Source organism: Bison bison, unplaced genomic scaffold (assembly GCF_000754665.1).
Source record: "Bison bison bison isolate TAMUID 2011002044 unplaced genomic scaffold, Bison_UMD1.0 scf7180017864451, whole genome shotgun sequence".
In the NCBI taxonomy this organism is placed as follows: Eukaryota; Metazoa; Chordata; class Mammalia; order Artiodactyla; family Bovidae; genus Bison; species Bison bison.
This window is the reverse complement of record NW_011495013.1, coordinates 1,510,876-1,538,508: the sequence shown is the minus strand read 5'-3', so window position 1 is coordinate 1,538,508 and position 27,633 is coordinate 1,510,876. Positions and strand designations below refer to the sequence as shown.

Here is a 27,633-nt window from a genome sequence, read left to right as displayed (position 1 = left end):
TAGAGCCTGGGAGCCACGACGACTGAGCCCATGTGCTGCAATTACTGAAGCCCACATGACCTAGACCCTGTGCTCTGCAGTAAGAGAAGCCACCACAATGAGAAGCCTGTATCCCGCAACTAGAGAGTAGCCCCAGCTCTCTGCAACTCGAGAAAGCCCGAGCAACAACAAAGACCCAGGAGATCAAAAAATAAATAAATAAAAGTATTTTTTAAAAAGTTGGGCACAAAGCAGGTCATCCGTTCATTCATGCTTACCAGGTAACAGGCAGTCTCCGGCATGACAATGGCTATCGCAATTTCTTTACCTTAAAGGTGATTCAACTGAACGTGATCTGGAGTTTGTTGGCATCGACTGATATAACCAGAGTATTTAAAAATTAATAACAAGCCAAACTTAATTTAGGATCTATTTCTAAAGTAAGAGTCCATGGTCCTAAGACTTTCAAACAAGAAAGATGAGGTAGAAGGAAACAGAAGAGACGACGTAATATACAAAGGTGGCCGTGCTGACCCAAGACGCACACTTGCACCCTGTCGCCCACTGGAGCCCAGTGGCCACCCTTCTCCGTTGCTTGGCCTCCTGGCCTGAATTAATGCTCCTGCCTACTACTGTGATGCCCTTTGAACGGTTCCAGCTCGCCCTGAAGGAACTGTGGCATTTTAGTGGTGGGGGAGGCTACTCCTCTGTAAAGAGTGTATCTGTGGGGAATGCAGTTTTGGGAAGAAAGACACTATTTAAAAGGAAGAACACTATTCCTTTGACAGCCCCACGGAGCAGGGCAAATGAATTAGAAACAGCACATCAAGTCCAAGCTGGTAAAAAGCCCTGGGAGGCTGTGAAGTGCAGCCCCCTGTTTTAAGCTGGTCACCATATTTTTGTCTTGACCAATGAATTCTACCATCTCAGAGGGAATATACTGGCTGAAACACAGTCAAGAAGTGCTTTTCTTGGAATATGGAGAAGGAAGGGAAATGAGGAGGAGGTTTACTGGAGAAGAGATTCTTTCAAAATACCTCTTAGGATAACATATGCTGAATGGAAAACTTTATGTGTCATAAATTATAAGTGAGTATGAAGTGTGTTTTAGCCAAAATTTCATGTAGGGCAGCTAACAACTTGGCTTGTAGCCTAATAGGTATATACATGGAGTTATCTACCCAGAAAATCATGCAATACCCCTGTCATAGCTAATTCAAGAGCTTAAGTACTAGGTGGTGGTTTGGCACTAAGTCGTGTCCGACTGTCGTGACCCCATGGACTGTAGCCCTCCAGGCTCCTCTGTCCATGGGATTTTCCATGCAAGAATACTGGAGTGGGTTGTCATTTCCTTCTCCAGGGGAATCAATCAAACTCAGGTCTTATGCACTGCAGACAGAATCTTTACCGACTGAGCCACCAGGAAATAAGGTAGATAAATGCTATAACCTCTTCAGAACCACTATGGTTTAACAAACTAGAGCTCACTCCTAACTGGGCAGTTTTTTCCTGAGTAAGAGGCTCTCAGGCTCTTCCATGAGTTGAGACCTTTATCCTGAGGCTTCCCAGGATCAGGATGGTTTCCAGAAAAAAGTCCACAAGGCCACATTTTGTTGGGTACTTTCCTGATTACACTGTATAAACTCCTGAAATAACACGATTTCTTTCAGATCATCTAATTCTGCCTCTCTTGTAACAAGATACTTTTGGGACAATGTAACCAGTTGTGACATTGTTCAATCCATCTTCTCTTTGCCATTAGCAAGTGAAGCAGGATAACTACTATTAAAGTGGAAAATGCCTGGCAGTAAGAGGGAATAGGCTATTTTCTTTTTATGTTGCTCACTGTAAAAATAAGAAAATAAGTAATTACTGAGAACGAGTAATTTTTTGAGGGAGGTTTAGTAAAACCCCAAAACCAACAAACAAAACTCCCTTCTCTTCTGTTTATGATTCCATACAGGATGGGTAAAGCTTTCTTCCCCAAAGGGTTAGATGCTTTGAACAAGAGAGATTAGTTGGTATAGGAAGTTTAGGCCTTATACTATCTGGTTTCTTCCATTTTTCCTTTACCTTCTATTGGGAAAAAATCTATCCGGTCAAGGGCAGGGTGACCTGCCAAATTGACAACAAAATGGTCAGAGGGCAGAAGTGTAAAGGTAGAAAATATACACACGCCTGACTGTAGAACCTTGGGATTTGTTCCTATAATTAATCTACTGTGCCTGACTAAGCCCTGTGTGCCTCTGTTACAGGATCAGCGTGGCTCCCACACTGTTGCTTCTCCAAAGAACAGGAACAGAGAGCTGTTCAACAGCATGTGCAAAGGGCCTGTGGCCTGACAGACACAGTAGCCAGAATGAGTCAGGGAAGGGCATTTATGAAGGGAACTTAGAAAACAGGCCTCCCAAGTGGCTCAGTGGTAAAGAATCCACCTGCCAATGCAGGAGACGTGGGTTTAATCTCTGGTGCAGGAAGATCTCTCAGAGAAGGAAACAGAAGCCCACTCCAGTATTCCTGCCTGAGAAATCCCAAGGACAGAGGAGCCTAGCAGGGTACAGTCCATGGGGTCACAAAAGAGTTGGACACAAGTGAGTGACTGAGCACTTTTAGGAAACACTCACCATTAAAAGTGCGGCAAAAGAGAAACAAGAACAGAATTATTAACTGCCCCAGAAAAGCAATCCCACCACTGTAATGTCTAATTAATCTGGGGGAACTTCTCATTTAAATTTAAGAGCACAAAGTTCATGTTATATTCGGCCAGCAAAGTTCCCACTCTCCTAGCAAAACTCAACATTCCCTCTCACGATAACTTGTAAGAACTCTTCAGAGGTGGTCACATTTATGCAAATGAAAGGTGAAAATAAATTCCAGGTGGAGGGATTCAGCCTCTGCCTGGATCACAAAACCTTGCTCCTAGAGACCAGCAAACATGTTGCCATGGTGAGGAAGTTATTTTGGTCTACTCTAATTTGAATCTCTTTCTAGGGCTTGAGCACTGCAGGGAAGAATTACATCCTCTCAACTCCTCTGAGAAAACATATTTTATTCTTCAAAAGACAAATCCTGGAGATAAGAAAAATAATATCTAGTCCTCCAGGTGGGTTTAGCTAGCTGGGTTATTTAATTTAGCCCTGAAACTGGAAGACAAGTTTCCCTCTGAACCAAACCTTTCCAGGTGCTGGGGGAAGAAATTTTGACAGTTGCCTACCCATCCAACCCCCCGCACCCCTCACCTTGATAACTCCAACCCAAACACTATAAATTAAAATCTCAGAAACCAGCCTCTGGTGAGGACAAATTGAGGTTGAATAGAGTCCATATTCTATCCCAAAAGCCAGGCCGCACCACGGTAGTGACAGTTTCCGTTTGATCAGCAAAACCAGCATGAACCCTGGTGAGAGAACTCAGCAGAAAAGCGTAATCTTCTTGATGTTTTATATTCCAAAGAGGCAAATCTACTGTTATTTTGAGTTCTCTCGTCTGCTATTCTTGAATTACCCTGCATTTCTCAGCTCAACCATTTGTTAGTAATTACAATTACTCTGGATTTCAGGGGCTAAACCAAGAAAAAATTAATTTGATTTTTAATGAGTTTTTTAAAAAGCTAGTAAAAAAGACCCCTTTATGCATATTGTCAAGGATGGAAAGCCACATTCTGATGGCACCAGTAATTTTCAAATTACTTTAGGAAGCCTGATGAGGTTGAATAAACAGAAAAGAAGGTATTTCAGATATTTCCTTTTCTTGTTTCATGGCCGCACTGTGTGGCAAGCGTGTGGGATGCTAGTTACCTGACCAGGGATGGAAACTGTGCCCTTTGCATTACAAGCGTGGAGTCTTAACCATGGGCTGCCAGGACAGTCCTTAGAGATTTGTTTCTTTTTCTATAACTCTGGACACCAATCATGGAGGGACAAGACAAAGCCTGTCACTCATATGATACCTTCTGCTATCCTCCTGGGCTACGGCGTGACTGTTCGTATTAGTTGCTCAGTCGTGTCTGACTCTTTGTGACCCCATGGACTGTAGTCCGCCAGGCTCCTCTGCCCATGGAATTCTCCAGGCTAGAATACTGGAGTGGGGTGCCATTCCCTTCTCCAGGGAATCTTCCCAACACAGGGATTGAACCCACATCTCCTGCTTTAGCAGGAGGATTCTCTACTGTCTGAGCCATCATGGAAGCCCAGGGGCTGATCTGTGTCCTTCTTCAAATTTATACGTGGAAGTCCTCACCTCCAGTATCTCAGAATGTGACCTTATTGGACATAGGATTTTTGTAGATGTAGTTAAATTAAGATGAGATCACACTGAAGTGGCATGGCATATGCCTGTCCAGTCGTGTCTGACTCTTTGCAACCATGTGGACTGTAGCCCACCAGGCTCCTCTGTCCATGGGATTTCCCAGGCAAGAGTACTGGAGTGGGTTACTATTTCCTTCCCCAGGGAATCTTCCTGACCCAGGGATCGAACCTGCCTCTCTTGCATTAGCAGGCGGATTCTTTACCACTTGAATCATGCTGGAAGGGAGCCCTAAACCAGTATGACCTGTGTCCTTATAAAAAGAGGGAGATCTGGACACGGACAACATACAGGGAGAGAGTCATGTGAACACGAAGGCAGACATTGGGGTGGTACACCTCCAGGGCAAAGAATGGCAGAGACTGCCAGCAGGCCAGCAGACGCCAGGATCAGACTCTCCCTCGCAGACCCCAGAAGGAAGCCGCCTGGACAACACCTCGACTTTGGACTTCCAGCGGCAGGACTATGCTACAACTAGTTGTACCATGTGCTGTGTAGGCCACTTGGTTTGTGATACTTCGTTATGGCAGCCCTAGCAAATGAATATACTCATCTAGAAGGAAATGATCATGATCAGGACCTACTTATTTTTTAAAAAAATAAATTATTTCAAAAAGAGGGGGAAAAAAAAAGCTTGCTTCTTACTGTCAGCTCTTGGGGAACAGAACTTGGCTTCTTTATGTTGATTTCAATGCTATTGCTGTCTTGTTTCAGCTCCACGGGGGACCCATGCACTCTGGCCACACCTTCAAACATCTGGGATTTGGTCAACGAGGGGGCAAGTGCCACCGTGGGACACTCTCTTTCCTTCTCCTCCTCATCACCATGAGTCGTCTCTCCATTCATGGTGACTTTCCCATCGACCTGTAAAACCCAGAATGAACAAGAACATGCTATTCCCCAGTGAAAGATTATAACAACATGTTCAGAATCATCTTAAATCATTAGCATTTACCATTCACAGTCCAACAAAGAATAAGTTCTCTTATATGCTTCCGTCAGTCTAGAAAGCAGGGCTCCCTTAAATGCCATCTTTGAGGGCTTCTTTAAAAGGTGGTCAGGTTTCTTTAAAAGGTGGTCTGCCTTCTCATGTCACTTCGTTTAGATTACATTTCATGCTCAACTTACTGGGGGTCTGCTTTTATTTTGTAGTATAGAAAATCAAGGGATCTTAGGTATAAATACATGTCGCATATTTGGATTCCAGTAATTTTTCCTGGAAGTTCTGTGACTGCTATTTCACAATTTTGAGATTTTTTTTTTCCTAATAAACATATAAACTAGGTGGACCTCATCTTAGATCAGGAATATTTCACAGGTTATCCTGTTATGGTTGAGGATACTTTTTGCGTAACGAATACTTTTTGCAAGCAAGCATGGAGGGCAGGGAACCTGGTGCGTTACTACGTTACAGTAAATCCCTGTGTGCGTGTGTGCGTGCGTGCGTGCTCAGTCACTTGTCATGTCTGACTCTTTGTGACCCCGTGGACTGTAGCCCACCAGGGCTACATGGGAATTCTCCAGGCAAGAATACTGGAGTGGGTTGCCATACCCTCCTCCAGGGGATCTTCCAACCCAGGGATCGAGCCCTCATCTCCTGCACTAAAGGTGGATTCCTTATCCAGAGCCACCTGGGGAGCCCCACAATAAATTCCTGTTTCTAGTTAATTTGACCATCTCAGTTTTTTTCAAGAAAAAGAGGCCATGCACATTAAAATATCTCTGTTTTGCCCCTATGTCTAGGGATGGTGGTGGGAGCAAGAAAGGAGTGAGGGTGGTTAGTCTGACTTATTGAAGGTACCTGGAAATCTCTTTCAAGTCCGACAGTATATAGAGCGGTCATGAGAGGAAGCCCTACAGTGAGGCAACCTGAGTTCTGGCTTCACCACTTAACAGCCATATAATCTTCAACCTCAGTTTCCTCCTTTCTATGATAATCAGTCAGCTCAGTTCAGTTCAGTTGCTCAGTCGTGTCCGACTCTTTTCGACCCCATGAATTGCAGCACGCCAGGCCTCCCTGTCCATCACCAACTCCTGGAGTTCACCCAGACTCACGTCCATCGAGTCAGTGATGCCATCCAGCCATCTCATCCTCTGTCGTCCCCTTCTCCTCCTGCCCCCAATCCCTCCCAGCATCAGAGTCTTTACCAATGAGTCAACTCTTTGCATGAGGTGGCCAAAGTACTGGAGTTTCAGCTTTAGCATCATTCCTTCCAAAGAATACCCAGGGCTGATCTCCTTTAGAGTGGACTGGTTGGATCTCCTTGAAGTCCAAGGGACTCTCAAGAGTCTTCTCCAACACCACAGTTCAAAAGCATCAATTCTTCGGCACTCAGCTTTCTTAATAGTATCTCCTTAATGATGCTGTTATGGTATCATTTATGTATTAATATATGCACAGAACTTAGAACAGTATCTGGCATATTTATGTATATAAATGTTAGCTATTCTTATTACTAAACCTTCTAAGATCTTTTAAAAAGAATAATAGAAGGGCAGATACTAGTTATAGATTGTTTACCTTAAGTCAGTGTTTTGTCTATTGTCTGTGATCCATAAAATTTAAATTACAACTGAGCACACACACATAAAGATAACTGAAATGGAGTTTAACCATTAATATTTACCTTTTTGTATGTGATGCACTATACTGTTTTTAAATATTATATTCTAATATATATATTTTATAATATATGTTTATTATTAATATATATTAATATATCTAATTATATCTATTAGTATAATATATCTAATAATGTTTTTTTGAAAAAAGAATGCTGATTCCAAACCACTAAATTGATTTCATAACCTAGCAATAGGTGGCAACTCTCAGTTTGAAAACACTGCCTTAAACCATTTTACTGCTCCTTCATTTTATTGACACTTCTTTTACTCTTAAATCTGTTGTACTAAGAAACTGAGCCTGTATTCCCTGCCTCCCATGCCCACCTTCTCCCCACAGGAAAATACACACGCACACACACCTTAGCTCCAGTTCTGGTGTTACCTGGTAACAACTGTCCATTTCCATGCTACCTTTGACCATGAGTGAGCTCACCCAGTCGATGGTGGGGCTGTGAACAGGGCTGACAGCCATCAGGACCTACGATGAGTTGAGGGCTCATTGGTGAGCTCCAGCTCTAAAAGGACCTCTATCCAAGTCCGTCATTCTACCTCCCCTGAAGCCTCCACACTGTCTTGCCACAATGGTAGGAACTGGGTTTTCTCAGGGTCTCGCCATGAAGCCATCTATCCTAATTCTTTTGTTTAAACGATCACATTGTACTGTTTATATAAAGGAAAGCAAATGGACATCTAGACTAACAGATCACATTCCTTGGATACCAAGTTAAATGCATGTATTCCCTGTCCCTGTCCTGGGCCACCTCAATATCAAACCAACCTTTTCGAGAAGCTATCAGACAGTTGATGGCCGTGGGCCCCGGGTGAAGAAGAGCTGCTACAGTACTTAGGCAGCCTGCCGAGCACATGTGATTGTGTGTGTATTTGTGTGTGCACCAGTCTGCATGATAAGTATCTCATCTTCTCAGGAAAAATGCATGTGCTTATTCAACAGACACTTGTTGAGTGCCTAGGCACAGACACCAGCCTCTTAGGACGAAGCTGTGGACAAACACACAGCGATTGCCCTTGGAGGGATAAACATCTCAATCCAACCTAGATGAGACGGAAAGGACATTTTTCTTTCGTTTGATCAAGGCCTAAGACACAGATTTTAAAGATACATTCAGAGTTAAGCTAAGAAAGATGCTAAGAAAGTTAGAAATATGGCTCGGCTCCCTCTGAAACTCAATAGGAAGATACACACACACAGTGCTCAGTTAGTTTAGCTTAGCAAACATCCTTTACAGTCACATGTCTGTGTCTGCCACTGATGAATTCCACCTCTGTCTTCTATTATAAACCCATGTGGCGTGCAGGGACAAGGGAAACTGACTTTTCTTTGTCGTCTCTCTTGAGACGAAGGATGAGTACTTCCTCCTGACGCAAGGAAAAATACTAGGATTTGAGGATGAAAAAAGATGTTTGGCTGCTATAGGTTCTTTGGTTCTGGAACACTATTTTACATGTTCATTGGCACCTTCCCCCACTTCCAAAATAATATAGATTCTTCCCACCTAAAATTTTTTTAAAAAAATCTCTCATTTGAATACCAAGTATATATCATGTATTTCTTATATTATCATTTTTTTCCCCCAGTGGTAGCATCTTTTCTGAAGAAGGTGATGGCAACCCACTCCAGTACTCTTGCTTGGAAAGTCCCATGGACAGAGGAGCCTGGTAGGCTGCAGTCCATGGGGTCATGAAGAGTTAGACACGACTGAGCAACTTCACTTTCACTTTTCACTTTCATGAATCGGAGAAGGAAATGGCAACCCACTCCAGTGTTCTTTCCTGGAGAATCCCAGGGACGGCGGAGCCTGGTGGGCTGCCGTCTATGGGGTCGCACAGAGTCAGACACGACTGATGTGACTTAGCAGCAGTAGCAGCAGCAGCTTTTCAGTTATGATGTTTAGAGGTGTATACAGAGGTAACTGCATATACCTCTATTTACACTAAAGGTCATTAGAAGTTTGTTTTGAGGCATTTTCAATACCCCTAGATAAATGGAGATACCTAGGGTGCTGCTAAATTGGGGTTTGTTACCATTGCTATGGAGATATCATACCATCATGCATGCATGCGTGTTCAGTCGCTCAGCACATCGAACTATGAAATAGACCTTGCTCATGGAGGTGACTCAACCACCAATCTCATTCAAGCCCATCAGTATTAAAAATAGGACTTGAGAAGAATCCTAAGTTATTTGATGGCTCAGATGGTAAAGCATCTGCCTACAATGTGGGAGATCTGGGTTCAATCCCTGGGTTGGAAAGATCCTCTGGAGAAGGAAATGGCAACCTGTTCCAGTACTCTTGCCTGGAAAATCCCATGGATGGAGGAGCATGATAGGCTACAGTCCGTGGGGTTGCAAAGAGTCAGACATGACTGAACGACTTCACTTAGAGAAGAATCATCAATCCCTGAATTATTTGCAAACCAAATCTCAGAGACACATAAACTTCATAACTGTACATGTTAATGCATTTGCTTTTGTTTGATAAAAACCACTGCATCTTCCTGAGATAAGATGCTTATTTTCCCCAGGGAGTTCAGTTTTGGTTCTACCCTTAAAGGACTCATCTTACCTTGAAGGTCTTCAGAACCTCTTGAGAGTTTTTGGGCTGGGAGTAAGGCTTGGGTGTCAGCATAGGCACTGCTTTGGGAGAGACAGTTTTGCTCAGAGACCCACTGCCTGCTGACATGCTGGCATCCAGAACGCTGGGACGAGCGATGGTGGTTTCCACAGTGGCAGTGAACTTGGGTGGAGGCAGTGACTGCTGCCGCAGATATTTCATAGGGTTGGGGTCGCTGAGGAAGGGGGATAAGTTTGGCTCTGTTGAATGGCTTCTTTCCAGGATTTTTGGCATCTCCAAACGTTCAAGAACAGCTTCACTGATGGTGAATCTCTCAATGTACTGCTGAAGGATACCCTCTGCCTCCTCCTGGGTCCGTGCATTCTTGTATGCTTCATGCAACTCCCTTTCTCTCCGCTCTCTAAAGGGTAGACATGGGAGGGGAAGCAAGAACAAAGTCAACAGTCACAGGAATTGCAACGAGGACCTTGGTAGGACCCCAAGTAGAGCTGAAGAGACCAAACAGGGTATGTAATATTACTGTCAGAGCCTTTGTGATGACTGACAATTTTTAGAAAAAGCGCATCTAACTAACTGTACATTAAACAACAACAGAAAGAACCCACTTTTCTTGGACGATTTCTCTGTAGGTTTTTATGCTTTTCCTTCGTTCCCTTGTCCCATCCTCTCCAGCCAGCAGCTTCTCCATCTTTTTCCTTTCTTCCTCTTTTCTGATTAAGTCCTGAGAAGCACTTCTTCTACGGCTCTTCCAACGAGCCAGGTCCTATGGGGGAGGGGGAGGGAGACAGAACACTCTTCTTCAGACTTGCATGTAATTCCATTTCTACACTTAAGGGTTTAGTGAGTGCTGATTGTGGGCCAGGCTAAGACATTCCTCTACAATCCAGTTTAAGTTTGGTTGGAACAGGAATATCTTGAAGGCAGGAAACCTTCAGATATTCTACATTATCCAGAGCAGGGCAGCACATTTTGTAAAACACGGCAACATAAAACTTGCTAGTGTATCCCGTGTTGGTTGCCATAAAGTATTGTCTCACAGGTATTGTAAGAAACTTCATTCCTTGCTATTTATGACCTCTGCATTGTGAATGGACTCGCTGACAATAGAATGGTAGGAATTAACCACAGACCTACACAAATTCCCTCAGGGAAGGAAGAAAAAGCAGAAAAACAATTGGTTTTGGGGTCTTGTAGAACCAATAGTTCTGTATGCCCTAAGTCATCTGATCATGTCCTAAGTCATCTGATCCTTATGACAACTTCACCACAAATCCTATGGGCAATTAGAGCCTAATGAGAAAGAGGTAGGAGTCTGGAGTTAGGTAGGCATGTGGCTGTGGGAAAGAATCCCAGCTCCATCTCTTCCATGCTTTGGAATCTCAAGCATGCTTCTTAGCCTCTCTGTACCTCAGTTTCCTCATCTCCAAAACAGAAATGATAATGATACCTACTCTTGCAAGCTTGTTGTGAGGGTGAAATGAGGTGTTGCACTTCAGGTGCCAGGCACATAGTAAGTGCTTGATATCTCATAGACATAATCGTGACCACAATTTATCGACTTTGGAAAAGTTCACCAGTTGACTAAAGGTAGAGTCAAATCTGCAGTGACTACCTCAGAGCGCTCTGTGAGGATGAGATGAAATAGTCCACTCTCTCTCTCGTTTCATACAGATCTTCAAGTTCCTCTCCTGCCCTAGCTCTCTGCTCTCAGCTCACAGACAATCCCAAGGCCCCCATTAGGCCCTGGAGCCATCCTCGATCTCTTATTCACTAGCTGTGTGACTCTGGACAAGTTACTTCACTGCTCTGGGACTCCTCTGTTGGCTGAGGACAGTAATATCTACAGTTGCTAGTATACCGAGTTACTGAGAGGATTCAAGAACGATTAACTGCAAGGCACTCAGAACAGTACCTGTTACTGGCATGCTTTCAGTGTTGACAGTTATCATTGTGGTCACCATCATCATTATTATCAATTCCAAACACACAAACTCAGAAGCAAGTGCATCCTTGATATGGCATCGCATGCTAGTTGCCTCCCACCCGCTCCCCTCTGCTTTCTGGCCAAACTTCAGCAAGGGTACTTTCCTTAATTCCCACATGGGCGGTGTTCACTGTTTGAAGTCTTCTCCGGGCCCCCCTTTCTTCTGCATGGCTTTCCAGCCCGAGGCTCCCACCCAATCTGATTCTGATTCTCTGTTCCAAAGGGCCTCTTGCCCAGCGGGCAGCGCAGTCTCCCCACTGCCCACGGCCGTGGCCCCAGCACTCACATCCTGCCATTTGTCATCCTCTTCCCGCAGCTGGCTGTTTATCAGTTGCAGCTGCTCCTGGCGGGCCCTGCTGTGCGGCTGCACCGTGGCCTCTTCCTCACACCGCATGTCAAACATACTCGTGCTCCTGCGCGTGGAGAGAGCAGACAACGAGCGGACAGAGATGAGCACCCCTCCTACCTCTGCGCACTTGGGGCGTCCCGCCGCGTGGGGGCGCTACCGCGTATGGAAAACAGTCCCTTTCCCTCCGCAGCCTAAGGCAGCCACGGGGTCTGCAATCTGTTCCTCCCTCAGCCGGCAGCAGCGGGCATGCTAGGAGCCTCAGCTCTTCTTTTGAAGCAGAAGCCAAAATGTGACCATCTTTGTCTTCAGTGATGGCTGAATCGGTCAATTAATTTTACATGTTGGGGCCTAGATGTGTTTAAACTAAGAGGCTTGAAAAGGTATTTGAAACTCTGAGCTGGTCTCACTTATAAATGTATTAGAAAATAAAATTAAGAGCATTAACATGTAAAACTTGGAGAGAATTTGTGGGGAAGGAGGATGGTGTCCCCTGAAGTGAAAATTTAATTGCAGTAAATGCTTCTTTGTGTAGGTCTGGCTTAAATGCTTTCTTCATTAACAGGCAATTTCTCCATTAAAAAAGTGATCATACAGCCTCAATCTAAGGCACCACTTTTTCATGTCGTATTTTCTGAATTTTGAATGCATCCAAGAACTATGCACAAATGATACATATGTTTGTTGTGGTTTATTTTTATGTCCTGTAAAACTGTAAATCTGTAGTATGTTGATGGCATCTTGAAATCAAGAAAATAAGGTATTTTATGGTAAGGTTAAGGGCAAAATATAAAAATCAGCATATACTTTATATCCTAAAATTCTCACGAGGGTTTCACTTTATTTCTGACAGGATACCTCTGCATACACTCTTTTAAAAGCAAAAGGATTTGGAATCAAATTTTAAGAACCTTTAGGCTGTTCATATAATTGATATATTCTGCAGGAGCTTATTAAATGTTGGGTAAGACCATAGGGCCTTTTCTGCAATGCTTATTACAGACCTTTGTTACAGCGAAAGCTGAAGCAGAAAGATGAAAATAGAAATAAAAACCAAAGCAAAATCTTCCTTTTTTTTTTTTCCTCTCAAAGAAATGACTAGCTCTGGGACCACGTGGGTTATAAAGCGCCCAACAAGTGGAGGGCCCTTTAAGAACAGAAGACTGTGACAGTCCATTTTTGAAGCCAGCTTAACACAAAGAAAAAGAAGAGCCATGCACCAAGACACTAACTAATTCCAGACATCATCAGTGATGTCCAAAATAGTTATCCCCGTGGCCAGACAAAGCACAGCAGCAGCATCGCTGGATGCCAGGGGTTCCTTAGCAGGCGGCTCTCTGGAAGGAGAAGACAATCCCAAAGCAATGGCTACCCACGTTCATTTCAGTCTACTCAAATATGAATGTATGAGTGCCTCTCCCCTCTCTTTAGATGTTGGACAATTTGAGTCTTTGAAAACTGTGTGAAAAGAGAGTGAAAACTGAAGACTGTACTTTAACCTGTTTCTAATAATTCGGCTGCGTAGGACTTTCTTTGATCCAAGGCTTCTATTTGCATGGATATGACACGCTACTGTGTGGAGCTGTCCACAGATTCAGGGCACAGTGTTGCTTGTGGTAACTGTGTCTTCCTGGAAGATAAACTGTAGTCCTCTAAAGAGAGGAGGGACTGCGATGTGTTACCTATTTGATGCTACTTATTAATGTGGTTTAAGGAAAATTTAGAAATTTGCAGAGTTAGGTAGAAAAGTCTAATTCATGGGTTTTAAACTTCATGGATCATAATACCCTCAAACAACCCTTCCAGAAGGGGACCTGAACTCATCCCATCTTCCTTTCAGAGTTAAAAAAAAAAACAAACAACAACTTAACTCTAAATGTATAAAATTCAGCCTGTTTCTCTTTCAAGGCAATTTATAGGCTTTGTGAAGGTCTTAGAAGACATAAACCCCTCTCAGCTGGGACTCTATTGTAATCTACTAATAGCTGGCAGATTATGGGAGAGAAAGGAGGTCCTTTCCTTCAACTTTGCCATCTGTAATTTTTAAAGGGCAGAATTTTGGTTTAGGTCACACTGATGGCCATAGGGCAAAGTCTTCTGGGACGGCAGTAAGAAAATGGCAGGCTTCTCCAAGATTTCAGACTGCTTATCTCACTTGATTGGCATGGAGAGGGTGGGAACAAGGCCTTCAGAACTGCCTTCTTCTGTCCCAGGTTCCTATTTCTGTTTCTACCGTGAAGTTCTAACTACCACAGCCCAAATATGGCCAAAAGCTGGTTAGTGAAATAAAAAGAGAAACTCTTGTCTGCCTTCTCCTATACCAGGAAGTACTTTTTTTTTTTTTTTTCTGGTTAGAGCTTTTTTTTCTTTAAAAAGCAACACCAGCAAAAGAGAAATAATAAAACTATGAGCAATACCTTTAAGCCATTTCAAAAAAGGAAGCAAGCTGAGGACTGATAATAGTAGACAGAAAATGAGCTGAGTCACCATTCAGAAAATCTTCCCTCATTCAGAGATTGGACTCAGCCTCCAAAATGAAGAAGTGCATGTAGAGGGATGAGGTGGGAGGCCCTGGTGGTGCCAGTGGTAAAGAACCTGCCTGCCAATGCAGGGGACATAAGAGATGTGGGTTCAATCCCTAGGTCGGGAAGATTCCCTGGCGGAGGGCATGGCAACCCACTCCAGTATTCTTGCCTAGAAAATCCCATGGACAGAAGAGCCTGGTAGGCTATAGTCCATAGAGTCGAAAGAGTTGGACATGACTGAAGCGATTTAGTAGAGCACAGCACTTCAGGGAACCCTGGAGAAGTCTAGGTTCCACAATGTTAACAGGACTTGCACCAAATCTATGCTTCTCAGTACAACAGGCCATGCTCCTGGGCTGTTGGGAACAGGGCGCCTGGCTGTAGAGCCCAGGAGCCTCTCCCTGCAGTGGGTTGGCAGTTCTTAGGGCCAGGATTAAAGTACCTCCAGGGGAGCCTGGAAATTGTTTCTGGACCAAGTCTAAGGTAAGGGAATTAAGAGCAAAATGGCCTCTGGCTCTCTCAGTTTCCAGGCTCCATGGTGGGGACCATTGGGAGAGGAGGTATGTGGAAGTGAAGAGAAGGGCAAGAAGGTGAAACTAAATCCATGGAAACATTCTTGGCTTGCCAGGAGGCGGAAATTTCTGTTTGCCTGTGTGGTAGGTCTGCCCCTGACCCGCATTCTCCTTAAAGGGCACATCTTTTTTTGATTGGGCTGCATTTTAAGAATGTGTCAATTATGAATAAATAGAGCCTGTGCCAATAGTGGTCTGTAAAGTTTTTGAAAAAGGGAGATAGTGAGAAAAGAAATGAAACATATTATAAATTTCTATTAAAAAAAAAAACTCCTGACATAACTTTTTTTTCTTACCCACTTGATCACTTGATTTCATATAAATTATGTCTATTCCAAGAAGGAAATTCAGCCCTTTAGATGTTCCCAGATAAGACCCCTGGACAAGAAGCTCCTTATACTCTTCCTGGATCACAAGCTGCTTGCCTTTTTTTTTTTTTGGTAAATTTAGAGGAGTCTGCACCCCCACTTGATTTAAAAAATCATTTACTTTTCCTGTGGGTGAGGTTTCATATTCAGGTACAGGCAGCATTCAAAAGCTCTTTAATATAGCTCCTTTTCTTTCAGCTTTCAGGGTTTTTGAGAGATCTGTATTAGGCAAATTGCACAGCAGCTTTGCAATGATGAAGAGTAAATCCATTCTATCAAAATGTTTTTGCTAACCAAATCAAAGTAGTGTTTTGCCTATCAATCTTATATAATCCTCCTTTCAGTGAATGTTAAATACTGCCACTGTAGATTTTAAAAGCAATAACCAGGGCTCAGTTTTATAGACTACTTAACTCCATGCAGTCAGTCAAGCTCTGGCTGAATTTAGTTCTGAGATATGAATGTTCCGTGTGTCAGGCCACAAAGCAATCATACATCACACATCGGAAACTGATCTCCTTGGCACTCGAGTCAGACTGCTTAGAGCTAAAAGTCAGACTAAGCTGACATCTTGAACACAAACATGGAAAAAAAGCACAGTTCAAATACAGTAGATGTGTGGCCTGATTGCAGTTACTGGTGGAAATGATATTTGTTCTACACTGTTACTTGGATTCCTCACTCAGTGACTCGAAACTATGGCTCAGGCCAGGAAGACAGGCAGGGAGAATGTTGGGGTTCACTCTTAGAATGGCCTAGACTCCCACAAGGCCACAAAACACCTCTTCCAGAGGATAGACATCAGGCTTAGCGGGCCACTGGTGTTGCAGTGAGATATTGATCATGTTTCTTAAACCTGAGCAAGCCAGCCTTCTGCAAAGAAAACTTCTGATCTGGCTATCAGTTTCAGAATGCTCTACCTATGGGGAATCTGTTTTTGAAATGGAGTCAATGCGGTCACAGATGGGAGAAAGTAGATTCATCTCAAATTCGTATGTGAGGCTGGGGATGGGCAATGTATCTCTGGGAGGAGCGGAGACCAAGGAGAGGCAACCCAAGTCATGTTGCACATCCTGACCCCTGGCTGTGCCATGGAACATGAACGAAACCCCAGCGTTCTGGGCTCAGGCATCCCACAGTTTATATTACTGCAACCTGGGAGGAACTTGGGCTTCTGAATCTATCATTAGTGGTTTAGAATTTATTTTCTTAGCTTAAAAAAAAATGTGTCTTTGAGAATAACTGCTGCACAGCTAAGCCTTCACATATCAAGGATTCAATGCAAAGCGCAGAAGAGCCTTTTAACAATTCCATGGTTCAGAACAGCTTCCAACTTCCAAACCCTAACAAGAACAACTTTCACATGCCCCATCTATGAAAAGCAAATGTTAAGTTTTAAGCAGCAGCTGCATATTAGAATCATGCTTAAGTGGCTTTTTCATTCATCTCTCCTGCACAGAACATATGTTTTGCATTCCAATTTCAAGGGCTTCTCTGAGGCTGCAGAGAAGAGTCAGTTAGCTCTTCAGTCCACTGTTACATTAACTGCGTTTCAATTAGTGGTGAGTACTGGAAGCATGCAGTTTAGGCTATAATTAATGTATTCCTATGAATACAAAACAACTTACTCTGCGTCGTCAGACACAGGAGTTCTCGGTCCGTATCTATAAGACCAAATCCAAAATTAGAGGATTGGCAAGACAGAAGGTTAACACTGTAACCAAGCTGGAAATAAAAACTACAAGTGAAATGTATACGTGCCAAACCTTTTTTGCTGATCATACTGGAAGAGAAGTGTCATTATACAATTAGCAATATTCACCAATGGCTAAAAATGAAAGCAAAGTCTTGACATTTCTGAAGAATGCGAAATTTGTAGGAAAACCCAAAGGGGAAATAAAAAATACCTCTCCATGTTACCCACAAAGAAAGAAATCGTTTCAATATAAACACAAAAAGGCTTAGGTGCAATCCACAATGTTTAGAGAAGACAGCTTTGAAAAAACCAAATGTGTATTACGGTCATTCACAAACGGTTGAACTGGTTTTTGCCTTTCTGTGTAGAGTAATGGGCTGTAATGGACACCCAGCATAGAAGCACACGCTTTCTGACCCTTTCCCTGATGTGTTAATGCATTTGCACAAATAACATCAAAGAGTGTTTCTGAAGGTTTCTGAAAGCAAACCAGAACTCCAACCAGAACCCCAATCAGTGCCTTCCGCATGCATTTGACAAAAACCACAATTCCTAGAAAACTGGCAGCCTTAATCAAAACCAGACGTGGATAATATTCCATAACTTGAAAAAGCAAAGTTTTTTTTTTTTTAAACAATCTTTTATATTCTTCTGATTATTTAGAGCTACAAAGTTGCACCTTCTTTAATATGGGCCTTTTAAGTTTTAATGTATCTGATAAAACAAAGAAAAAGGTCAAATTAGAAAAAAAAATTAGAATATTACAAGGGCATATTTAAGCACATTTGATAAAAGTAGCTCCCACAAGTGACTATTTCTGGAAAGGGGAATTTTAAGAGAAGGTTCTTACCTATGCCCTGAAAGGCAATTTATTCATGCATTCTGATGGTGGACAAAGACTTATTTGAGCAAAGAAAAAAAATTCCAGGCTTTCAGTCCGAAAAATTAAATTTGGGGGTTTTCAGCAAAAACTACCTGATCCTATGTTCAGTTTCATAACAATATAGGGGGAAGGGAGTAATTTCTAAAGGTCTCTTCCTATGATCTTAGAGAAAAAACCCCAAACACATTGGTGTACACACACAGACACCTTTCTCTCTGATGCCTCATTACCTTGTAACAGTTATGAATTCATTAATAACTATTTTCACGCACAGTGAGGGCAACCATACCAGTGAAAGACTAATAGGAGTTTCAGTTGAAATGGCCAAAAGCAAGAAAAGGAAAGCGTTTGTGGATGTTTTTCTTCCGGAAGTAAGACCCATTTTCTGCTTCTCTGGGGGATAGTTTTAGAAGGTGCTAAAGTTTGACTTAAGACATTTAGTTTTCCATAACCACCTCCACATGGAGGCAGATGAATTCCTTCACATCAAGAAAGAGGACAGAACAGTGTAAATTCCACCCAGAATTAACAGTGTTAATCCTGAAGCCTGGATAGATGTTTCCCAGTTCACTAGTAGGCCTACTGGAATAGACATTTGAATATATATTGTGTTTTCTAAATTATCTATGGAAATAAGCAGAGAAGTTATTCCTAATGGATGTTTAATCTAGAAATGTTCAATCGATAGTTGGTGTTTTTGTGTTGATTTGAATATTTTAATTAACGTTTTACTGAAGTAAACTATACGTACAGAAAGCGCACAGACCATACACACACACCTTGATGAGTCTTCACAAACCACAAATCGGCATTGAGCCTTGTGCTGTGTAACCAGAATCACAGAGAATGTACTCTTCTGAGTCTGGCTTCCTTATTAGCACATTTCATTTATGAGGTTCAGCTGTGTTGCTGCATGCAGGATATATTAGAATTTAAATTGCTTCTACACAAAATACTCAGCAGCATTTCATGGAGACCTCTACCAACAAATGTTGATTAACCCTGCAATGCAAGGTCCATGAGAGTCGGGATTTTTTCTTTGGGGGTTCCCTGAATAGTGACCAGACCAGGCCCTCCATAAGTATTTACTAAATCCTTATTGGATACTCAGGAAATGCAAAAGACTAGTGCAGTCTCTGAAGATACCCTTCATTTATCTGTTTACTATATACTTGTGGCTTTAAGACATTTCCTCTCAGACAAATTTATTAGCTTTAAGAAGGAACCAATTTAATCAGAATTGCCTTTGCTGTTATGGAGAAGATAATTAGAGTTTGGGCTTCCAATGATTTTCTCAGTGGTTCTATGAAATATAGAAAAGAAAAGATGAGTTTTAAAAAATGACTAATAAAGAGATTTAAAAAAAAAATGCAAAGTAGGTAAGTCAACAGACCTACAATACCGGCCAGACAAATCACAGTTGGTATAAGCATCCTACCAAAACCCAGCAATTAATAAAGTTCAATTGTGAGGGCAGGGGTATTTAGAAGGTAAAGAGAGTACTTTCTCCACCTGTTGATTGCATCTGTGTAGTTTTCAGCACAAATAAAGCACTTCAGGATCAATGCTCAGCAACATTGTGAACTAGCGCGAACGCCATTTGAAGTGAGGAGGAGAAATGAGTTCACCTGTCATTTAAGACTATCCTCCAGCAGCACCCAGCACAGTATTTCACACATAGCAATTACTCAGTAAACACTTGTTGAAAGGAAACACGAATTCCCAACGTGTGTGCCTGCTCCCTCACACAATTTTGTCACGCAGTTACTCTGAATATATCTCCTTATGCTCAAACCAGCCATTCCGTCCAGAGGGACAGAATACAAGTGAAAGGGAAGTCGTGAGACCTCCAGTCTCCTTGGTAACTTGGTAGGTAATGCACTGGCATGGGATGGCAGCTCCCTCTTCAGACAGAGCTGGGTTTGGGTCTTGGATCTGTGATTGCCAGCTGTGTGGACCTGGGCTTTGGTTTCTTTCTTTTTTTTTTAATTGGAGGACAACTGCTTTACGATGTTGTGTTGGTTTCTGCCATACAACTTGGTTTCTTCCTGGAGAATACAGATACAACTTCTCACTCTCCAAGGTTGTGTGGGGAATAAATGGGCTGCCTAGAATGTATCCAGCAGACAGCCTACAGGCCTCACTTCCTCCTCTCCTCTCTTGCTAACCGCTTCCCACCAGCCTGCTGATGCAGCGCCCATCACCACATCAGGGCATCTGGGGACTGAGTGAGTGTGCTGGGCCAGGCAGTACCTCGTCACCAGCCTGCCCTCCCAGCTGGGACCCAGGTGTAACTTCTCTACTGCAGGCTTCCCAGTTGTGAACTGGAGCCAACAGGCATTCACTTGTGAATTCCCAGGAGAAGGTGAGCTGGAGAGAGCAGAAGCACCTGGAAAGGGCGAGCACAGCTGCCACCCCTGCTCCCTGAAACCAGTGCTACAAGAAGGCTCTACTAGAAGCATTACGATTCAGAAGACTGCAAAATGTATGTTAAATCCAGGTGGTAATGACAGCTTGACTATTAACTTGAAATTTGGAGATTAAGACTCTCTCTGCTCCCCACCCTACCTTCTGTCTCACTACCACCAAAGGAAGCAGAATTCTATCACTTCCTGTCTTATAGGGGAGCTTTAATTATGCTAAACGCTTCTTGCTCCTCTGCTCTACATGGATCTGGCAGACCACACTTTTCACAAGTCTATTACTCTTTTGAAATAACAGCAGAAGCTTCAACATATAGGATTTTAAAGTAGACCATGAATCTCAGGATTATTCTTTACCTATTTTTGTTTTATTTTTTTATTTGTATTTTATATTAAAAGTATAGTTGATTTATAATATAGTGTTAGTTTCAGGTGTACCGCAGTGATTCAGTTATGCACATACATACGATCCATTTTTTTCACTCTTTTCCCATATTATTACAGAATATTGAGTAGAGTTCCCTGTACTATACTGTAGGTTCTTGTTGATTATCTTTTTTATATATTCCAGCATGTATGCTAAGTCACTTTAGTCATGTCCAACTCTTTGTGACCCTATAGACTGTAGCCCACCAGGCTCCTCTGTCCATGGGATTCTCCAGGCAAGAATACTGGAGTAGGCTGCCATGTCCTCCTCCATATATATTCCCTACTTTCATTTTAAATCAATAGAATGGAATGAAAATTCTACCTCTAGAAATCACTATTTGATAATGTTAAAATTAAATTAAATAAATTTTGTAAGTAATGTATATCTTCTTAGGACTGGAAGACCCTCCTGGAATCAGAATGAAATCAAGTAGGTCAGAAAGAAGTTCAACTCCTCTACCCGATGACTTCCGTGTGAGCTAGGAAGAAATAAGAGTTTCCCATTTAGGCTGCCCACAAGATGGTAGTCAGAAAGAATGTTTATAGGACAATCCACAACTTAACTGTTCTTTCCATACCTACTTACATGCAAGAGAGGAAAAAAAAACCTTGGTAAACTGGTCCAATCATTTAATCATTTTGTTTCTGCTAGCAATAGCAGGTAAGTGGCGCTGATAAACCGTAAAGCATTAATAACATATTCAAAGCATGTATCAAGGCTCAGACTGGAGAAACAAAGTCAAAACAGCTTGGGATAATCTTTTGACCTCTTATCTTTTATTGGCGGACCCTTGGCAGATTCCTCCCAAATATGTTGCTTTGCAAATGGAACTGGAAGGAACTGGTTTGTTGGATCCAATGTGACTACGAGACATCCCAGTTCTCCAGGTCATCATGTCATCTTTTTGTGAATTGTACAATTTTCTTTGGCCTTTCGGTCCACTGTGGCTCCAGACAGGAGCTGTCATCTTCTCTAATTTCTCTTCTCTCTCTGAAGCCTCCCATTCAGAGGTCACAGGATGTCAACTAGGGCACGTCAGTCCAGCCAGTCAAACGGCACTTACTGCTTAAGATATTTTCAGTAGCATCACTCGCTCGGCATTAACTCAAGACAGAAGAAGCCAATGTTCATGGAGGCAGCAGCTCACATAGCAACTGAGTATTAATACCAGGGACTTTCTTCATGCAACTGATACTTACACGGGAATGGGCTTCCCTTTTTGGTTTTCATGAGTCCTGAGAATGAAATCTGGCCAGCACCCAACCGCGTGCAAAGGCTAAAAATCTCTACCCAGCGGGGGCGCTGAAAGCAGAACTCTGACCCTGGGGCGGGTGCATTCCTTTAAGGGACTCTGCTCCATGCCACACCACTCATCAAGTGCACGCTGTGGCTTAAGCTGTTTGGGGGGAGCCGTTTCGGGGAAGCCGGCAGCCGCACACAGCAGACGCAGCACACCCTGGAATGCAGGCAACGCTCACAGTGGCTGGCCGCCCTCCTCGGATCTTTCGGCCTTTGGCGCCATCTCAGAATCTCTTTGAGCAATTCCTTCAGGCTCTTCTTTGCGATCCTGTGGCTGCTGTTTGCGTGTAACTAAAGCCAGACAGGACAGCTTTACCACTGGGAAGGAATTCACACCAGAGGCCGGGGCCCCGCCTGTCATCTTCCACCCCCTCACCTTCCTCTGTCCTCCTGGGGCCCTCGCCCGCACTGAAGCTACGCTCCTCCTGGGACTCCGGCACGGGAGGCAGCTGAGAGAGCCTTTTACAACAGTCATCTACATCAGAAGTCACTGTTCTGTTGGTGACAAGTAGCATTGGTGGCATGAGAGAAGAGGAAAAAGAGTTAGGAAAGGAGACAGTGAAAGTCTTTGCTGTTCCAGAAGCTGGGTTAGTTAGGGTGACATCCTCAGAACAGGATAATAGAATATGAACCTAAGTAAGGCCCTGAGAAAGTCAAAGAAGGCTGGCCTGACTCACCATGGAGCTCAGTGATGACCCCTTAGTACTCAAGGACTCAAGGGTGCATTTCTTACTAATTTCTTACTTCCACCCCCTCCATGCCTGGTCCCCACTAGCCTCTGAATCTCCAGCAGTGACTTCTGGTGTACCCAGGTTATTTATATTTATGGTATCATCCACAAAGAAATCAAACCAAAGAAACTCCTCTGTGTGTCACAGATGATCCACCATGTGTTCAAGGACAAAGCATGGAGGAGACTGTCCTGAGCATTTCCTCCTGCCATGAAGAGCTTTGCTTTGCTCCCGCCACACAGGTGGAGTGGAAGTTCCTGGGAGAATCCAGAATCTTTTTTTTTCCTAACAGAAACTCAAATTTTAATAACATGTCTACATGGAAGAGACCCAGGAAAACTGAGTGGCTTACTAAAATTGGTAAGATACCTTACCAATCTAAGGTACCTTAGATACCATCTTCAGCCAAAGACAAAAGAGGATGTGGGGACAGGGGTTTGGGACTTCAAATGGGAGGAAAGCAATTCACTTGGAGATGGCAGAGCAAATGTTTAGTAAATAAACGTTTGCTGGACCATGCAGAGACAGCGGGGTGCAGACTGGACTCTGATCTCTAAGTTACCCCTTCCTCACCTAGCATACAGAGAATCTAGAATCTTATAAATGCCCTGTGCTGTGCTTAGTCACTCAGTTGTGTCTGACTCTTTGTGACCTCATGGACTGTAGCCCGTCAGGCTCCTCTGTCCATGGGGATTCTCCAGGCAAGAATACTGGAGTGGGTTGCCATGCCCTCCTCCAGGGGATCTTCCCAACCCAGGGATCGAACCCAGGTCTCCCGCATTGAGAGTGGATTCTTTACCATCTAAGGCTATACCTGCTTAATGGAAGAAAGACCGGTCCATAGATAGAACCGAATCCCCCACAGAAGGCTTGGGAATTCACATCTGGAAGCCCTCCGGTAAGAATGAGGACTGGTGACAGGTCTACAAGGTCTTTTCCCAGTTGATCCCTCACAAATTTGAATGGTTACTCATCCAAGGAATCCTGACTCATAGGAACCCTCAAAGGAGTCTTTCCACTCGAGTTCTGTTGTATGTTTTTAAAAAGTAGAGGGGGAGGAGGTTTACTTTATTGTGTGTCTGCTTAGATATCTGAAATCTGAACTTACGATACTAATAACTATTTTTTCCTCCCTTATGGGACAGGAAGGAGGGAGTGTATAGGTAATCTAGATTTTTGTCAACATATTTTTAGGAAAAACACAAAGGGTATCATTAAAACATCCCATCTAGTCTGTTCAATGTTGCTGATGAATAAAATAGTGCTTAATGCGGCTGAGGGAAAAAGGGGCATTTGCCAAAATTATTGGCATTCCCAGGCAGTGATTCTGGTGACAACAGAATCAAAATGGATGTCTTTTAACTTCACACACACTTGCCCCCTGGGGTACTGACCTCCCTTCTCTGCCAACCAGCAAAAGAGCCTGTTAAAACTTTGTCATCTCTGGGGGTTCCTTTAATGTGAGTCAGCGAACCCTTTAAAAGCGGCAGTGATTCCCATGCAGACCTCCTTGCACGTGTAATGGTGAAAATACCTGCAGTCATTCTGTGGATTAAGCATGCGGTCTTCCTTTAAGCTGGACGTGGCCGCTGAGGCAGCAGACACAGCACATGTGTGAGTCTTGCTGTCGTGACTGATGCCTTCCTCTGCATCCTCCCTTGGCCCCGCCCTGCCAATGCTGAGCCGCTTCCATGTCTGCTGATCTATCTCTGTCACTGGTCCAAAGTGCACGAACTTTTGCCTAGGGCTGCTGGAAGCTTTCTTATAGGCCCTTGCCTTGCGGCTGGCAAAGTCATCCCGGATGGCAGTTTCCGCTTTAATTTCTGGTGAAGGCTCAGGGGCACACATGTGCTCCACATCTCCATCCCTAGTCAGAACCGGAAATAAGTTCCAAAGGTTTCTAAGGTGAGTACAGATCAAGGAAGAGTTTTTAAAATATAGTGGATGTATGAAAAATACTTGGATGGCTAAAGCAGAATTGCTTTTGCAGTAATTAATCAAATGAAGAAATGATCATTGCCTTGCCTGAGTAAATAGTGCTTTTCTACAGCTTTTAAAATATCACTTCCAATGCCATAAATGACAGCATAAGAAAATCTTAGGTACTATGAAATAATTAAAATGATTTACAAGTCAAGTTTAAATTCCTTACAAATAAACAAGCCTATTGAAATACGCATTCACAATAAGTCGGTTGAATTAAAAAGGATGTTTCCTTGTAATTTTTAGTATTATGAAGTTTTAACTCATGAAAAATATGCTCTGTGTTTTGAGAGGTATTTCTTTTTTTCTGGCCGTGAAAATAAAGAGTGATAGAAGGATAAGTGTTTGATTTGCTCAAAGTCAAATGATACCACTGTTAGGGGGAACCACGACACACCTCGTCTTTTCTGACACTTTCAGTCTCTCCCATGTCTCCAGGTCGGCTTCTGTTATACTGGCAACCGTGATAAAGCTTGGGGCCTCACGGTGAGGGCCGAGCCTGCCCTGAATTCTCCGCTGGGCCAGGTCATCCTTGTACAGATCCGGCACCTTCCTGAGTCCCGCTTCCGCAGGTTCACTTTCCTGGGCCCGCACAATACAGGTCACCCTTGACTTCACCTCTTCTGTCTGGCCTTGGTTTCTGTTGATTTGGTCCAGGCCCCCACATCATCAGAAAAATCAGGTTTCAGGAAGAGGAGCAGATAAACAGAATGTCAAGCACAGAAATTCAGAGGCTGAGCACAGAATGGAATGATGGAATGATGCAAGCACCTTTCCTCTCTCAAAAATATGGAATCAATTGTAGCCTGGATTACTATGCTACCCTTTTGACACTGTAATGAGACAGAGTTTTCCACCAGGTAACAGTCTCTAGCTTAGTTTAAGAAGAGAAGCCAGGGTTCGCCATAAGAATATTAGAGATGGGAATGAGATTTCAGTTTGACAGTAATGAAGCCCAATTCCCACACTATTCAAGTTACTATAATGAATTCAAGTTTTCTGATTGAATCCCTGAGCCCTCTTGGAATGTCTTTTATTGCAGCAGTAAAATGTTAGTAACACACTCTGCATGATCCAAATTCTAGGATTAGCGTGGAGATAGCTGGAACATTGCTCACATATTAAACATCTCAACCATAAACCTTCGTAGGTATGCCAGAAAGTATGATTAGGTCAATGCTTAACAGAAAGGTTCAATGTTCAAATTCAGTCTCTGACTTCCAATAGCATTCATTGCTGCTGCTGCTGCTGCTAAGTCGCTTCAATCGTGTCTGACTCTGTGCGACCCCATAGACGTCAGCCCACCAGGCTCCCCCGTCCCTGGGATTCTCCAGGCAAGAATTCTGGAGTGGGTTGCCATTTCCTTCTCTGATTCATGAAAGTGAAAAGTGAAAGTGAAGTCGCTAAGTCGTATCTGACTCTTAGAGACCCCATGGACTGCAGCCCACCAGGCTCCTCCGTCCATGGGATTTTCCAGGCAAGAGTACTGGAGTGGGGTGCCACTGCCTTCTCTGATAGCATTAATTAGGTCTGGTTAATGTACACTTGACGAACAGAGAGCGTATCCTCTCTACTTGTATCCACAGGGGCAATACCCATTTGTTTCTTATGTCAATAACTGTTCACCTTCATTAATGATAAATCTGATACTTTCTCTTTTTTATATAGAGAGATGTTTTAATCAACTATTTCTTCAAGCTTTCTGGCAAATTTTGTTTTATTTTTTAAAGTTTTTTGGCCGCAGGGCAAAGTATGTGGGATCTTAATTCCCCAATCAGGGATCAAACCTGCGTTCCCTGCATTGGAAGGTAGATTCTTAACCTCTGGACCATGAGGGAAGTGCCCTGATATTTTCAATTGTTCCCATAAGAAATGAACATTAAATGGCTAATGTTGACAATATTATAATTTAAACTAAAACTGTGGCATCTACGTGCATAAACATTCCATCGCATTAAAAGTCAGTTTCTAACTAAATATGTTCCCTGAGATAGAAGTTTTTAGAAATGTACATAAATGGGGCTATTCATTTTTTCCAAACTAAATCACCTGGATGAGTTGGTGTATTTACAGAGTCTATGCAAATAGGAAGGTTACAGAATTTTCTATTCACTTTCAATTTGGGGAAGGGGAAAGAAGGGCATAGCAAAAAGTCACCAGGGGGCTCTCTCTTTTTTTTCAGCAGTTCTATGAAGCTCTCTAGAGAGATCATGGGCTGTGTCCCCATAAACAGACACAGGTGACAACAGACACACGGGGCTGGAAATGTCAGGAATTAAAATGGCATGCAGGAGAAGGGAAAAGAGGGAGGTACAAAAGCTACTCCCTTTCCTAACTCAAATTGCTGATCCCCATCAATATGTCTTGATGCTACTCAGCTATCTAGAAGTTTTTGTTCCACCAGCAGCAACTAAATCCCTCCCACAAGGCCCTCTGAGAATGGTGTGTTACAAGGCATGCCAACAAGAACTGCAAAGACCAAGAGCCTCCTGAAGCTAGAATGTGTCCTATAAAAACTGTGCCAGGTCCTCTATGCTCTAATCCCTGTTTATGTCCAGATCTTTACATCTGGTGCTTCCTAAATAAAATACTAAAATACAATGGAAAACATGAACAACTCCACTGATCTCAATACTCTGCCCAAAGAACCACTTTAATTGTGTAAAATACAGTTGAAGTATTTATATTCTTCGTTCAATAGATTATAAACCTCTTAAGTGATAGGCAGAAATATGGCAATTAAATAACGATGTGAACTTTGATTCTGATATAAAGGAAAAGAATGATGAACTCTGCCCATGGAAATTTAGCAGGCTGAACTGATTTTGTATCCCTCTTGGGATAAAAATCACTGGTCAAATCCATTTCATTAAATTTTCCTTTCCTTAAT

The 27,633-nt window shown here is 42.9% G+C and overlaps 1 protein-coding gene across 8 annotated transcripts in view; it reads right to left on the bottom strand.

Moving 5' to 3' along the window:
- Nucleotides 1-27,633, bottom strand: part of LIMCH1 (LIM and calponin homology domains 1) — a 248,864-nt gene that overhangs the window by 41,444 nt on the left and 179,787 nt on the right. For 4 of the 8 annotated variants that reach the window (XM_010858849.1, XM_010858846.1, XM_010858844.1 and 1 more), the window contains 5 exons: nt 16,927-16,962; nt 11,774-11,900; nt 10,109-10,266; nt 9,495-9,903; nt 4,930-5,148 (listed from right to left, as the gene is read on the bottom strand). In XM_010858849.1, the coding sequence (XP_010857151.1) occupies nt 4,930-5,148; nt 9,495-9,903; nt 10,109-10,266; nt 11,774-11,900; nt 16,927-16,962 (949 nt within the window). Of the gene's footprint in view, nt 1-4,929; nt 5,149-9,494; nt 9,904-10,108; nt 10,267-11,773; nt 11,901-16,926; nt 16,963-22,208; nt 22,321-22,405; nt 22,525-24,294; nt 24,628-25,140; nt 25,384-27,633 lie in introns of all 8 variants that reach the window. The other 4 variants (XM_010858842.1, XM_010858843.1, XM_010858845.1 and 1 more) reach the window with 2 other exon arrangements.